Source organism: Rhinatrema bivittatum, chromosome 6 (genome assembly GCF_901001135.1).
Source record: "Rhinatrema bivittatum chromosome 6, aRhiBiv1.1, whole genome shotgun sequence".
NCBI lineage: Eukaryota > Metazoa > Chordata > Amphibia > Gymnophiona > Rhinatrematidae > Rhinatrema > Rhinatrema bivittatum.
Window position 1 is genome coordinate 142,155,368 of NC_042620.1, and position 12,763 is coordinate 142,168,130.

Consider the following 12,763-nt stretch of genomic DNA (forward strand, 5'->3'; position numbering starts at 1 on the left):
AGAGCACGAGCAGCCTGATGCGCCTATCTCTGTTTTTGAGTGGCCAGCTTTTCATGGCGTCCAAGGTAGGCGCTTCCCTGGGGCGGGACAGATACACGGCCAGAAGAGTGGCAAGATTGTTGTGAATTAGCATCCATGAAAATATTGCCCTGTTTTCTGCAGCACAGTTAATTGAAATATTAAAAATACTTTCCAGGTCATACTTTCACTTAATAGGGAGACTCGTTCGCTCGCTCACTTGCTATTATGTGCGGATTATCAGCGTGCGTTTTGTGCGCGGATGTGGCCGATTACATAGGCCCTGTGCCACGCTTAGGTACGTGCGTGGATTTCTGCACGCAAGTTATTTGCACAATTTTATTTACATCCCACAGAAGCAGCAGCTTCAGCTGCGCGCTGTGTTCAAAACTCGCACACATATCGAGTGCATGTTTTGCCCCGGGTCTTATTACATCGGCCCCATAAAGAGCACGCTCCCTCTCTAACCAAGCTCTAGCTATCCAGTCCCTATTACAAGACAGATTTTTTTTTTTTATCCCCAATGTAATTCTGGAATGGTATGTTATAGCAGTAAAATTCTGCTACAACAAAGTGGCCAATAAAATTAATAGAATTCCGTTCCCCGCTTTAAGGAAGCTATTTGAATAGTGTTTTTAACATTCAATATTAAACAAGCCGACCAGATTCACAGGCTTCATACAAAATTATGGAGAGAAAAATGTGAAAACCACAGATCAAACTTACCTCAGAACAATACTGAATCGATATGGGATTGGACCTCAGACAAAGCCACCGAGTATAATAGACATTATTTCATACCAGTGATACAATCCAATAAAGACATTGTTTCTAGAGAACTGGATTTTTAATTTGCAGATATTGGGTTATTTTATAACTGTTGCACATCTAATTCAGATTTTTCATATGCACATTTTTGGGATAAAGTATCAAACTCTTGTATACCAACAGCACTTTAGAACTAATAAATAAAAGACAAAAGAAATGGTTTATCTTATCCCAAGGGTGTCTAAGATGACAATACTGTAAAAACTGCAAAACAAGTGTCAGTGATAATCCCCCAGCAACATAGAATGATCTGTTGAGAAAGTGAAACATTTATCAGGCAGTGCAGACTACACAAAGTGCAGGGTCACTTAAAATCAATAGTTTTACCTGCCTTATTTTTATTCTTTTCTATTACAAGTACACTTTTAAATATTTTCATTGATATTTTTATCTTCAAAATGAGATCTGAATTTACAACCACTGCATTTTTAATTCAAGGTGATCCAGACAAATGTCTGAGAGCTCCATGGCCTCTACTGTTCCCCTCATCAGAACACTTTTTTTCTTTTCTAGTTCTGTCATTCGTGTTTTTACAGGTAGCACTCAGACACTTCAAAAAAAGTGCCGAGGCAACAGCTTGCACTGCTACTTTTCATGCCAGACACCTGCTAGTATGAACAAATGACTGGCTGGCATTCAACAAAGTCATTTTCTAAGAGGCAGTCACAAAGCCTAAACATGTTTGATAAAACCTTTTTTTTCCCCCCAAAGAAATTGCATACAAAAAATGAAGCAAGACGAAAGCAGCTTAGGACAAAATTTTATTCTGTAAACTAAATGAGACACTGGAAAATCTATTTTCAACTAAAAGTAAATAATGGTACAATATTCACAATGGGATTTGATGTGAAAGTATAAATGATGCCATGTGTTCAAACCTATGCAATGACATTTACATATACTATTTGAAACAATCCTGCTTTACTGGCTACAATCATTTCAGGCTATTTTACTAAATAAAAAACACTGATTTGAACTCATATACTAGTGTTTGAAAAAGACATTCACTGTTTGAAATAATGATCATAGGTCCAAAGTATGATGTCAGTATTAAAGCAGAACTGATCCCCAACCTCCTGTGATTTATCTTTAATATAAAAATGACAATCTTAGAAAAAAATGCTAGCACAGCCCTATGCAGCAAAAAACATGTATCCAGCAATACTGTTTACTAAATTGTAGTTACTTTAGTAATGTAAAGATCACACCAACTGTGGAATAAATTTACTTGCATTACCTGTGCAGTCACATAGATAATTACAAGTTCATTTTTGTGGTCAAGTCTTCCTGCCTATAATAAAGAAGGGTGCATCCTGAATTATGAGCACTGTTAATATCTCCAGCCTTCTCCTATAGGAGAGGCACCTTGCTTGTACATTGACTTTCTGGGGGTTAAAGAGTAAAGCAAAAGGATGGGACAGCAAAAGACCTGTCTATCATATCCAATACAGCATGGCTGGAGGCATTCAGAAAGCTGCAGATAAAACTTTCTACTGTTGCAACGATTCATAAAAAGTTATTTATCTATTGTTGGCAATCACTTTTGGATTTCTATTTTGTATCTGGGCTGGGGAAAGTGATTTCCATGGAATGCACAAGATAAGGAGGTTCCCAAACCATAACAGGTCACCACACCACCAATAAGCAGTGTAGAGGGCCTACAAGTTAATGCACTGGTAAGTTCCCCTATTACAGCCACAAGGATTAGTACAGTACCTCAGAAGAGATTAACAGCATCATCACTGGGAAACAAAACAAAACAAAAAGTAAAAGCAGCTTTAAAGTAAAATGTACTAGTATGTTGGAAAAGTGCTGTAGAAACTGCTACACGCCACACAAACTGATGCTGCATTTGTTTATGAAACTGCATCATCAGAAGGGCATAAGTGCTCCTGGGAAAATCACTAACGTACAGTGCAACTAACTGCACCTGTTGTCAAGCGGAAACCTCATTTAGCAAGGGGGAAAAAAAAAAGCAAACCTATATTTAAAACAAAATAAACCACAAAGAGTAAGAACACATCCAGAGCTGACTGCACAAAGCTATACTGGCCATTAATTATATTCTACTCCATATCCAACATTCTACGCTTTCATCACAGGTCTTCTGACTATTGGAGATGTGCCCGTATATTTCGACTGAGCCATACACTCAAGTCACGCACATTACTCTAGTATCAGAGCTGGGCCTGCCCAGCTCCTGAGGATAAACCCTCTTCAAAGATCTGCCACTCAAACTCTTGGCATCAGTCTTCTTATAAAAGTCTACAGTTTTTCCAACGGCATACAAATAAAGTAGCAATTTGATCTCTGCCGTAAAAACTTCATATAGTACACTACCATGTAAACGGCACAGCAGACTATCCATTTCTTCAGTATAGAAAGAGCAAGAGCCAAGAACACTCAGGTCAAAATACTTCCATTTTCAGCACTCTGCCTTAGTACTTATTGATCCCAAAGATTCGGACAACCATGCAACTGAGGCAATTTGGGATGAGCACACTCAGGAGAGAAGCTGTATTTATGAAGCAGTGTGTTGGATCATACTGTGTGTAGAAGCTGGCCAGGAAATACCTGTTGAAGCCAAATAAAATGCAGATAAAGTAGACAATACTGATTTTGAAAAGAAAATAACTTTTTCAAAGTCCAAATGACAAAAGGTTTTCAACATGAACTTTTTTTTTTTAAAACCTACTGGAGACAAATAAAGAAACATGATGGCTCATCTAGTCTGGCCCATCTATATCAATTATTCAGCTCTAAAAATCCTACCCTCAGAGATCCTCTGAATTTATCCATGCTTTCTTCTCGTCTGCACTACCTCCACATGGAGACTGTACCGTCATCTGCTATTCTGGATTAGCAGCCTGAATAATTGCTAGGAGCCATGAGACCAGGCTCATATTTTGCTTCTGCCAGTGGCAAGTGCTGTGATCTGTATGTCATTTGCATTGCATCAGTAACTCCACAAGACTAAGCTCTTGGAGGAAGTATTTTATTGTAAAGTGTTCCAATTTAGGACAACACAAATACCTAAACAAATGAAACACTACGTTCTTTACTTTCATAATTATAGTGTTCATATTTTGTGGTTCTTTTTTGCCTGTTCTTATTCACTTTTTTCTCTGCAGCTTTGATTGTTTTTCAATTCTGCAGCTTAAGCCTGTACAGACAGGGTAAATGTCTGGTTCAGTTAGTTATGTAAACACTAAGTCAGTCTCTGCAAATTATCTCGGCTTTATCTGGATCTGTTCTATGTTGATGCAAGAAGCCCATTTCTACCATTATCTGGCCCTTGCCTCTCCAGAATGTTATGTATTTTAATATCCTCATAAGCTGCATAATCCAAAGTCTTTAGTGGCTCACAAAGACATACATAATAAGAATTCCACAAATGCTTGAAATACTTTCTGGAAAGCAGAAATAAAAATGTATTAATTTGGACACATTCCTATGTGATACATTCAAAGTTCTGGTTTTAATTTTCACATTAGAACTTTTTGTTGTTGCTCTGCCCATTTATATGAACTCTCTCTGATGTATTTTCCTTTTTATAAATATTCAGTCATTACTGGATTCAAGTTTTTCTTTGGTAGTAGAATCAGAGTATTCTGGAACAAATTTAAGCTGTGGCAACAATACCATTTTTATCAAGTTAACCTTGCATAAGGCAGATCCAATCTGGATTGCAATTACCTTTCAAATGTGAGCTCAAGGCAAGTTACAAATTCAGGTACGGTTGCTAGGTCCCTGCCCAGGCAATCTAAGAGCTTATTTACTAAAGGTTTTCTTCCGTTTTGTATCTATGGAAAATGCTTGGTTTGTATCTGAGGCAATGGAGGGTAAAGTGACTTGCTCAAGGACACAAAACAGTGGGAGAAATAGGATTGAAACACTGGCTTCCCCGTTTCTCAGCCTAATAGCAGTGGCTATACGATATCTGGGTTTAATTCCCACAGCCTTCTTTAGCTCATTGATTAGACTGGATCTGGGGATGCTGTGAATACATTTATAGCTGAAGAGGAGGAACCTCAGGCAGTGCAAACCAGTATCAGGGTGCAGACATACTAAGCTCCAAAAGGGATCCAGCTCAGAGGCACCTACCCAAGGCTTTTACCACTGAAATACAGGAATATAAAGGGGAGCAGAGAAGAAAGGGAAAAGCTCTGGATAGTGGTACATGAAGCTCATGGCTCTGTAGTCCTAAGCAGAGTTGTGACTGAGCTGGAGGCCCAAAAAGAGCAAGAAGCAACTGCTGGTCTCATGCATGTTGTATTGGATTTTTATGTATGTTACAAATTGTATCCCACCTCAAACTTTGGAGAGAGGTGATAAACACAAACTAATTCTACTCATGAGTATTAATGGCAAGTCTTCATCTGCAAAATCTTGCACTTCTATCCAATACAGTTTATGGTTCATGTCCTTCAATTATGTTGAATATTTCTGTTCCCAAACATCTAAAAAATAAATAAATAACCCCAACCCCCACCCCCCCCCAATCCCTATTTTCAACCTCTTTTGGCAACATTCAATGAGCTAAAGACAAAAAATAATGGACTAGTTTATTTCAAGGCTTGATCATACCCAAATTTACTGATACTCTGGATGCAATCATCATCCTCAGCAGTATAAAATGAACTCATTTATCTGGTTTGTCCATATACCTTAAATTTTCTCCTGAACCAAAGATTAGTAGTTTTTTTGGCTACTACAAAAAAATGGCAGTAAAGGGAATCCTTTATTTGTGCACTGTTCCAAGTGAGTTCAGAGATGTCTGTGCATACCCTGGACAGCAGGATTTAACCCATGCTATTCAATATCTACCTCCTACCACTTGTCAACTTCTTACAAAACTAAGCCTGAAACACTTCCTTTTCGCAGACGACGTACAGATCGTGATCCCCATAGAAGAATCAATATCTAAAACAATGGAATACTGGGGACAGTTGCTTAGTAGAAATTAAACTTCTCCTCACCAGTCTAAACCTGGTACTTAATGCTTCTAAAACAGAATTCCTGCTCATATCACCGGAAAACAAGAATACACACCCAAAACCACCCACACTCCTTCAAACAGCCCATGTAAGAGATTTAGGAGCCATCCTGGACAATCGACTCAACCTCAAACCTTTCATTAACCAAACCACCAAGGACTTGGCTTCTAACAAATTACATATCCTGAAAAGGAATTAAACCACTTTTTCACGCCCAAGACTTTAGAACAATTTTTGCAAGCAATAATCTTTCCAAATTAGATTATTGCACTCATTACTACTAGGCCCTCCCAGCTTCCTATACCAAACCTCTACAAATGGTCCAGAACTCTGCAGCCAGAGTCCTCACAAACTCCAGGAAAATGGACCACATCTCACCTATCCTCAAAAACCTCCATTGGCTACCGATCCACTATAGAATCATATATAAAACCATCAACATCATATACAAAACTATCAACCAAAACACGCACCTCGACCTACAAATACCTCTTAAAAAATACACTTCCGCTAGACCCATCAGGGAATGCTACAAAGAGTCACTCCAAATACCAAAGGCCAAAACCTACCAACATAAATCATTGAGTCTCAGAGCCTTCTCTTCAGCAGGTCCAACTCTCTGGAACTCTATCCCACCAGATCTGAGACAGGAGCCATGCTCTCTAACATTCAGGAAAAGACTAAAAACTTGGCTTTTCAAAAAAAGCATTTCCAAGCCTTGAATAATACCAGTCCATTAATAGCACAAACTCTTATCCAATAACTGGACCAAATACAATTCAACCACCTTAAACTGACAATCTTCAATACCTGCTGAACTTTTATCATACCACTGTCGTATTTAATGCATTGGTTATTTATGTTCCGTTCCATAGTGAGGTATTGCCACAGTTTCCTCACATATTCTTATTTACTCACTATGCTAATCTATTACATTAATAGACTGAAATGTAAATATTGCTCTGTGCAATCTCTCCCCCTTTTTCCAGTTCCAAGTTGATTTCCCTGATTTATTGTAACTTTCTCAATTCCTTTATCTGATTCACGTTATTTAAAGTTCAAGGTTCTTTTGAGAACATTGTTTTACGTATGTTATGTTTTACACACTTGTTAATTGTAAACCGGGTTGATGTGATGCCTGTCATGAAACTCGGTATAAACAAAAACAATAAATAAAATAAATAAAATAAATAGTGAATCAGACCTATAAGTTCTCCATAGACAGAGAATGGGGGAAAAAAAAAGCCTTGTAAACCAGGCCCTTAAGTAGGGTATTCCAATTAATAAATACTAATCCAACTCCAAAAATGCCTACCACTAATATAAAATAGTTCCCTTCTATAGAGTTTTAATACAGTTTCACCAAAGGTATGATGCAATTATCTCCTCCAGCACAAGTTTAGTGTGTATACTGTATGGGTTCCTCTCAGTTGCCTCCAGTTTCTGTCATCTCTTTTGGTAGAAAAAAACAGCTTAATTGCATTCCTTCTTGTGTGTTGTAGCTTATGATTCTCATTCATGATTCTCCCTAGCCAGGGATATTTCAGCCAGTTTGTTTTCTTCACTTCATTACTTTTAGATTTCTCATCTTTAAAATGCTGAGCATCCCACAGGTATTTTCATAAATCTTCCAAGGACATGATGTTCTATACACACAATCAGCAGGGATAAAACATGTTCTTCCATTTCTCTGCTCCCTTCCTTTACTCTTGTGATGCGGGCATGCATTTTGTATATACGTGCCAGGCCAAAGTCAAGATATAGGGAGAGACTGGCTCCTTGATATGATCTCTCTTTATTTCTGAAAACTAAGTGTTCTTAGTGTTGATTCTGGAGGTGGCCAAATGGCAGTAATTTTGGGGGTTCTCCCTCAACAATTATATATTTTTCTCCCTGCTAGAGGCAGTTTTAAAAACAATTTCTGCAGAGGTCTCCTCTACAATAGGTAGAGTATGTAAGTGCCTATGCACAGCTGTCCTGGGTGTGAGTCACTTGTTTTACATTATCTCTGGTGCCACACTCTCTTGCAGGGGAGAAATGCAGCAGCTGAGATATAAATCCACTGTGCTAGTCATGTATCTTCAGGTTTTTACTTTATTAATTTTACTAAATTGTTTTATGTATTATGGCTTTTCACTTTATTTTCAAGATTGCTGATTTAGCCTCCAATACTGGTTTCGTGATGCATGGAAAATTCACTACCAGATTCTTTAGAGCCCATCCCCTTTTGTTATGTAGTTTTCCAAAGATCATCTTTGCACCAACTGCTTAGCAAAATGCTCCACTAAGAAGTTACAGCTTCTTTCTTCCTCATCCAATAATGCTGTTAAGGATGGTGCCTCTAAATTGCATTATACTTTGTCCCAGATCAATTATATGCACAAATTTATTGAGAAGGGATGATTCTCTTCTATTGCCTTAGTCATTCATTTATTACTCCTCAGGAGAATTTTTATGTTAGTCAGGTTTGCTACAGAATTTAAATTCAGAATCTTTCCTGCAAAGCTGTAACTAATACTGTACACATTCTTACATTATATGGACTACCCCCTTCCACCCCCCAAGTGCAATGCATATTAAAAGCTGTAGTTAAAGGTAAGTGTTACATAATGAAATTCCTTCTTTCACTGTGGATCTTGCCTTTCTTCTATTAGTTTAATCCCTACTCACCAATAGGGATAGGTGGAGGGAAGAGTTTTCAGTTAGTCAAGTCAATATTTGTACAAGAGAAATACACATAATAATTAATTTACAAAACCTAGATTCTTTTGCACAGGTATGTCTAGTTACATGATGTCCTTTATTGATTTTCAATGCAAGCTAAGTCTCAAGCTCTATATATATGAATTGAGACATTAATCTGCATAGATCAGATTACTATATGATTTGCAATGACTTAAGACTGTACACAAATTAAGTGTTTCATACTTTAGTAACTTACAGAATAATTGGGGAAATTGTGAAAAATTTCCTTGATGAGGTGAACTGGACTCCATAGTCTAGTTGCTCCCAGTGTGTCAGCAGCCTGGCTTTACCCTGGTCTGGGGTCTCAAAGGGCGTTCCTTTCACTGCATGCAAAATACATACATTCCCTGCAAAACCAGCACTTCTTTATCTTTAACAGGCAACCATAACAAAACATTAAAAGGAGTGACAACATTAAAAGGAAGGTTCATTGACACATTTTTCCTATTTCCCATTCAAAAACACAAATTATTTAGCCACACTGTCAGTATATTTCTAGATGTCTATTTTGCTGTATTTTAAAAAAAAAATCTGATTTCTGCAGAGTTACAAGCATACCAGGCAGAATGCTTCTGTAGAACCCTGGCAGACAGAGCCCTCATCTTTAAAATGCAGGATGCACAGCACTCAGGATCATAATCTTAAAACCATATATGGTGCCAGATAAGACTTTTTCCAGTAATATCAGGGCTTTTTTCTAGGTTTCTGCGTAAACCCTCTGCTGAGCCCATCAAGGAAGCGCTCCAGAACAAGCAAGCATTCTCATGGCATGCATCAAGTCCCAAGTTACAAGAAAATAGCTTTTAATTTAAAAACATACTGCTGCCAGAGAATGTATAATGCTACTCTTCAGAAATATACATATACAGGTAACATTTTGACCAAGGCTATAATTTGGCTGAGTAATCTTCCTCGATATTGTGTCTTCCTCACAGTGTATGTCTATTGAGCAAAGAAAACATTTCCCATTTGACTGCTCTGTTAAGGATTTTGAAATATGCTTTTCTTACTTTCAGCTAGTCCAGTGCAAATCCCCACATAAAAAAAAAGTCAGGGTATAAATCTACCCTCATACAACAGCAATCATAAGGATGATTACAATGTTGTTTCTGTTTCATGATGTAGGAAAATAAAAAGATAAGTTAATGTTTCTTTGCAAGTTTAGATTGGCAGCCCTGTCCTGAGAGCTTTTGCCTGCAAATAAACAGCTTACAAAATGCAGAACTTATTTGTTCAGTGTGATGAGTGTATTTATTTCATCACAGATTGCTACTTTAAAATAGTGCCCTTCTCTCAAGGCATGAGGTAACAAAGAACGAATACATGGATTCTGTCATAATAGTATTGGAGATAAGAATCAATTCAGACTTGAGAGAATGTTTTAAAAAAATTGTCTTGCACTTGATTCACAGCAATACCCAATAACCCTGGCCATTACTAAGAGTTAAAGCACTTTAGCAACATCACAAATGCATGGATGTTTGGGGGCAGACTACTAGTGTGTGTGTGGGGGGGGGGGGGGCAATTACTGGTTGAAGCCTCTGAAATGCAGAATCTAACAAACACTTACCAGATTGTGAATTACATTTGTTAAGGTCCATGCAACAGGAACACTGAAGAAAGGAATGCTGAGCAGGACAATATGAAGCATTCCAACACCAAGGGCATATGTCAGCCACATTCCACGGCTGTTCATTACCCTAGTATTAGGATTTACTTCACTGTGTGCAACCCCACATTCATCTTTACCCTAGAAGACAGACAGTAAGGTGTAAAAGGATGTAGGCATACATCATCTTTTTGTTCTATTTAAAATATCTCAGCATGCAAGAAAAAAAATAAGAATCTGAAATACAAATATACTATGACCTAATTTGTAACAAATTATAAACACTGATTAAAAATACTTTTCAATTCATGCACCAGTAACTTAATGATTTTGCTCATTTAATCATTCTGACTTTTAGCAACTTTATCATTATGCTATCCTGTTACTGGGGGCAGAAAGTGTTGGGGATTGTCCCAGGTTGTTCTCAGACATATTCCCCCATTCAGATCACATAGCACAAGTTGTAGTTTGTTATGGTTATGTGGTTGGTGGCCTTCAGATATCAAAGAGAAGAGTAAGTGGTGCTGTCGAGCCAGGGCAAATTAAGAGTAAGTGTACCAGTAGGCACCTACCCTGTGAAATGGGTATTAAGGAAAAACTAGAATAACTCATCTGCTAAATTTTTATTTTATTTGTTTAGACATTTTATATTCCATCGTTCCATATAAGATCACAACGGTTTATAAAATAACATTCATAGCTATAATGATGGGTTACAGAGGTAGATATTAATGCCTATTTATGAATACTATCAAATTAAAAGGTTCCAATAAACAATAACTAACAATCTAGGATATAAGACGTGAAGAACAGAAAATAAAATAAATTTCACATATTAGTCAGTACATTGTATTTAGCTTTTTACAATCGCTTTACATTTGTTCCTCATGTTTCAATTAGTATCGCTTGTCCTTCTTGTTATTGTAGATCTCTACATTCCCTGTACGTACCTGGATCAGTCCAGACAGTGGGTTATGTCCCCAATCCAGCAGATGGAGTCAGCACAAGCTTTGAGGGGGCGTATCCATATATACTACTACCCCCTCTGCAGGAGTTCAGTATCTTCTGACTCCAGCAGATGCGAGTAGGGGAATCAGGCTTCCCCTCCTTTTCCTTTTTCTTCACTTTCTAGCTTGATTATGGCTTGTTGTTGTCTTTTTCTGTGGATCAAGTTTGTATCAAGTTTGTATTAAGTTTAAAAAAAAAAAAAAAAAGGCAGAGTTCTTTCAACTTCTGGGGAGTGGCTTATCTTCCTTGTCTCTTCTCTGCGGCCTTGCTGTTTATTTCTCGTTGCAGCCAGGGGTAAGTTTGTTTTTTTTTTTCCTTTGTAGTTTTTTCCTTCACAGCTCAGCCCCCGGTGCCCGCGAAAGCCGGTGGAGCCGGCCTCTTCGCTCTTTACTCCCTCACCCGTGGCCATTTTACAGCTCCTCATGGGCTGCTGAGCCATTTAGGGAAAGATGTCTGGGGCGGGTCGTGTGGCCGGGAAGGCCCCCCCGCGGCACCCTCCTCTATTTTCGGACAGCGGGCAGTGCGGGCCGACCAGGCCCCCCCGCAGCGGCGCTTTTGTGCGCGTGGCCCCCCCCGTGGCTTTTTCTTTTCTCCTACAGCGATCCCGATGCCGCGGCCGTCCTGTTGTGCGGCCTGCGGAGACCCGGGGTCCCGGATTTCCCGGGAGGGCATCTGTGCACGATGCCTCCCCGGGGGGGAAGGTACCTCACAGTCCCTGACTGATTTCTCTTTTTTGCCCGGGCGGCGCGGGCCGGCCACTCCGCCATTTTTGGCGGGAACGGCGGCCATTTTACATTCTGAGCGCCCTGAGGCGCAGGCCACGAGGGGGAACGGATCCCTGGAGGCCACGAGGGAGAACGGATCCCTGGAGGACTCTACCAGCGGGGGTGTTCCCCAGATTTTGGTGCAGGAACCAAGCACCCAGAGCCAGGGAGCAGGAACCACGCCGCCCCCGAAGCGCACCCGAGCAGGCCGGGGTTCTCTCCGGAGTTTATCCTGCTCATGCATACCGCTTATCTGCAGGGGCTGGAAGCACCTGTGGGACCCCTCCCTCCTAAGATCCCTCGGATGTCGCCCTCGACGCCGGCCCCCCCCGACCCTCCGGGAGTGGGGGCCTCCCGCCTTCCTACCCGGGTCCGATCCACGCCCGCAGCAGTGGGGGCGGTGCCAGACCCAGCGGGACATGGACTTGACCTCTCGGATGGGGGACAAGGGGACGGCACGCAGGAGGGGGATGATCCGCGTACCCTACGCCTCTTCCAGAGGGAAGAGCTGGACGACCTCATCCCGCAGATCATCCAAGAATTAGATTTGGACCCGCCACCAGACCCGCCTGCCCCAGTAGCTCCCGCTGTCGTCACTTCTTCAAGGAAGGGAGATCCTGTCCTGGCAGCACTCCGGCCGAGGGCTCGGGCTTTTCCCATTCATGACTCGTTTTTACAACTTCTCACCAGGGAATGGGACACCCCGGAGGCCTCCCTGAAGAGCAGCCGGGCTATGGAAAAGCCGTACCCGCTCCCCGAAGATTTTCTGGACCTCATCAAGGTCCCAAAGGTGG

The 12,763-nt window shown here is 40.2% G+C and overlaps 1 protein-coding gene across 1 annotated transcript in view; it reads right to left on the minus strand.

Moving 5' to 3' along the window:
- Positions 1-1,590: 1,590 nt before the first annotated feature.
- ORMDL1 (ORMDL sphingolipid biosynthesis regulator 1) overlaps positions 1,591-12,763 on the minus strand; it is a 35,325-nt gene continuing 24,152 nt past the window's right edge. The window contains 4 exon segments of the mRNA XM_029607907.1: positions 1,591-3,420; positions 8,785-8,920; positions 8,923-8,935; positions 10,159-10,338. Of these exon segments, the coding sequence (XP_029463767.1) occupies positions 3,285-3,420; positions 8,785-8,920; positions 8,923-8,935; positions 10,159-10,338 (465 nt within the window). The 3' untranslated portion in view covers positions 1,591-3,284.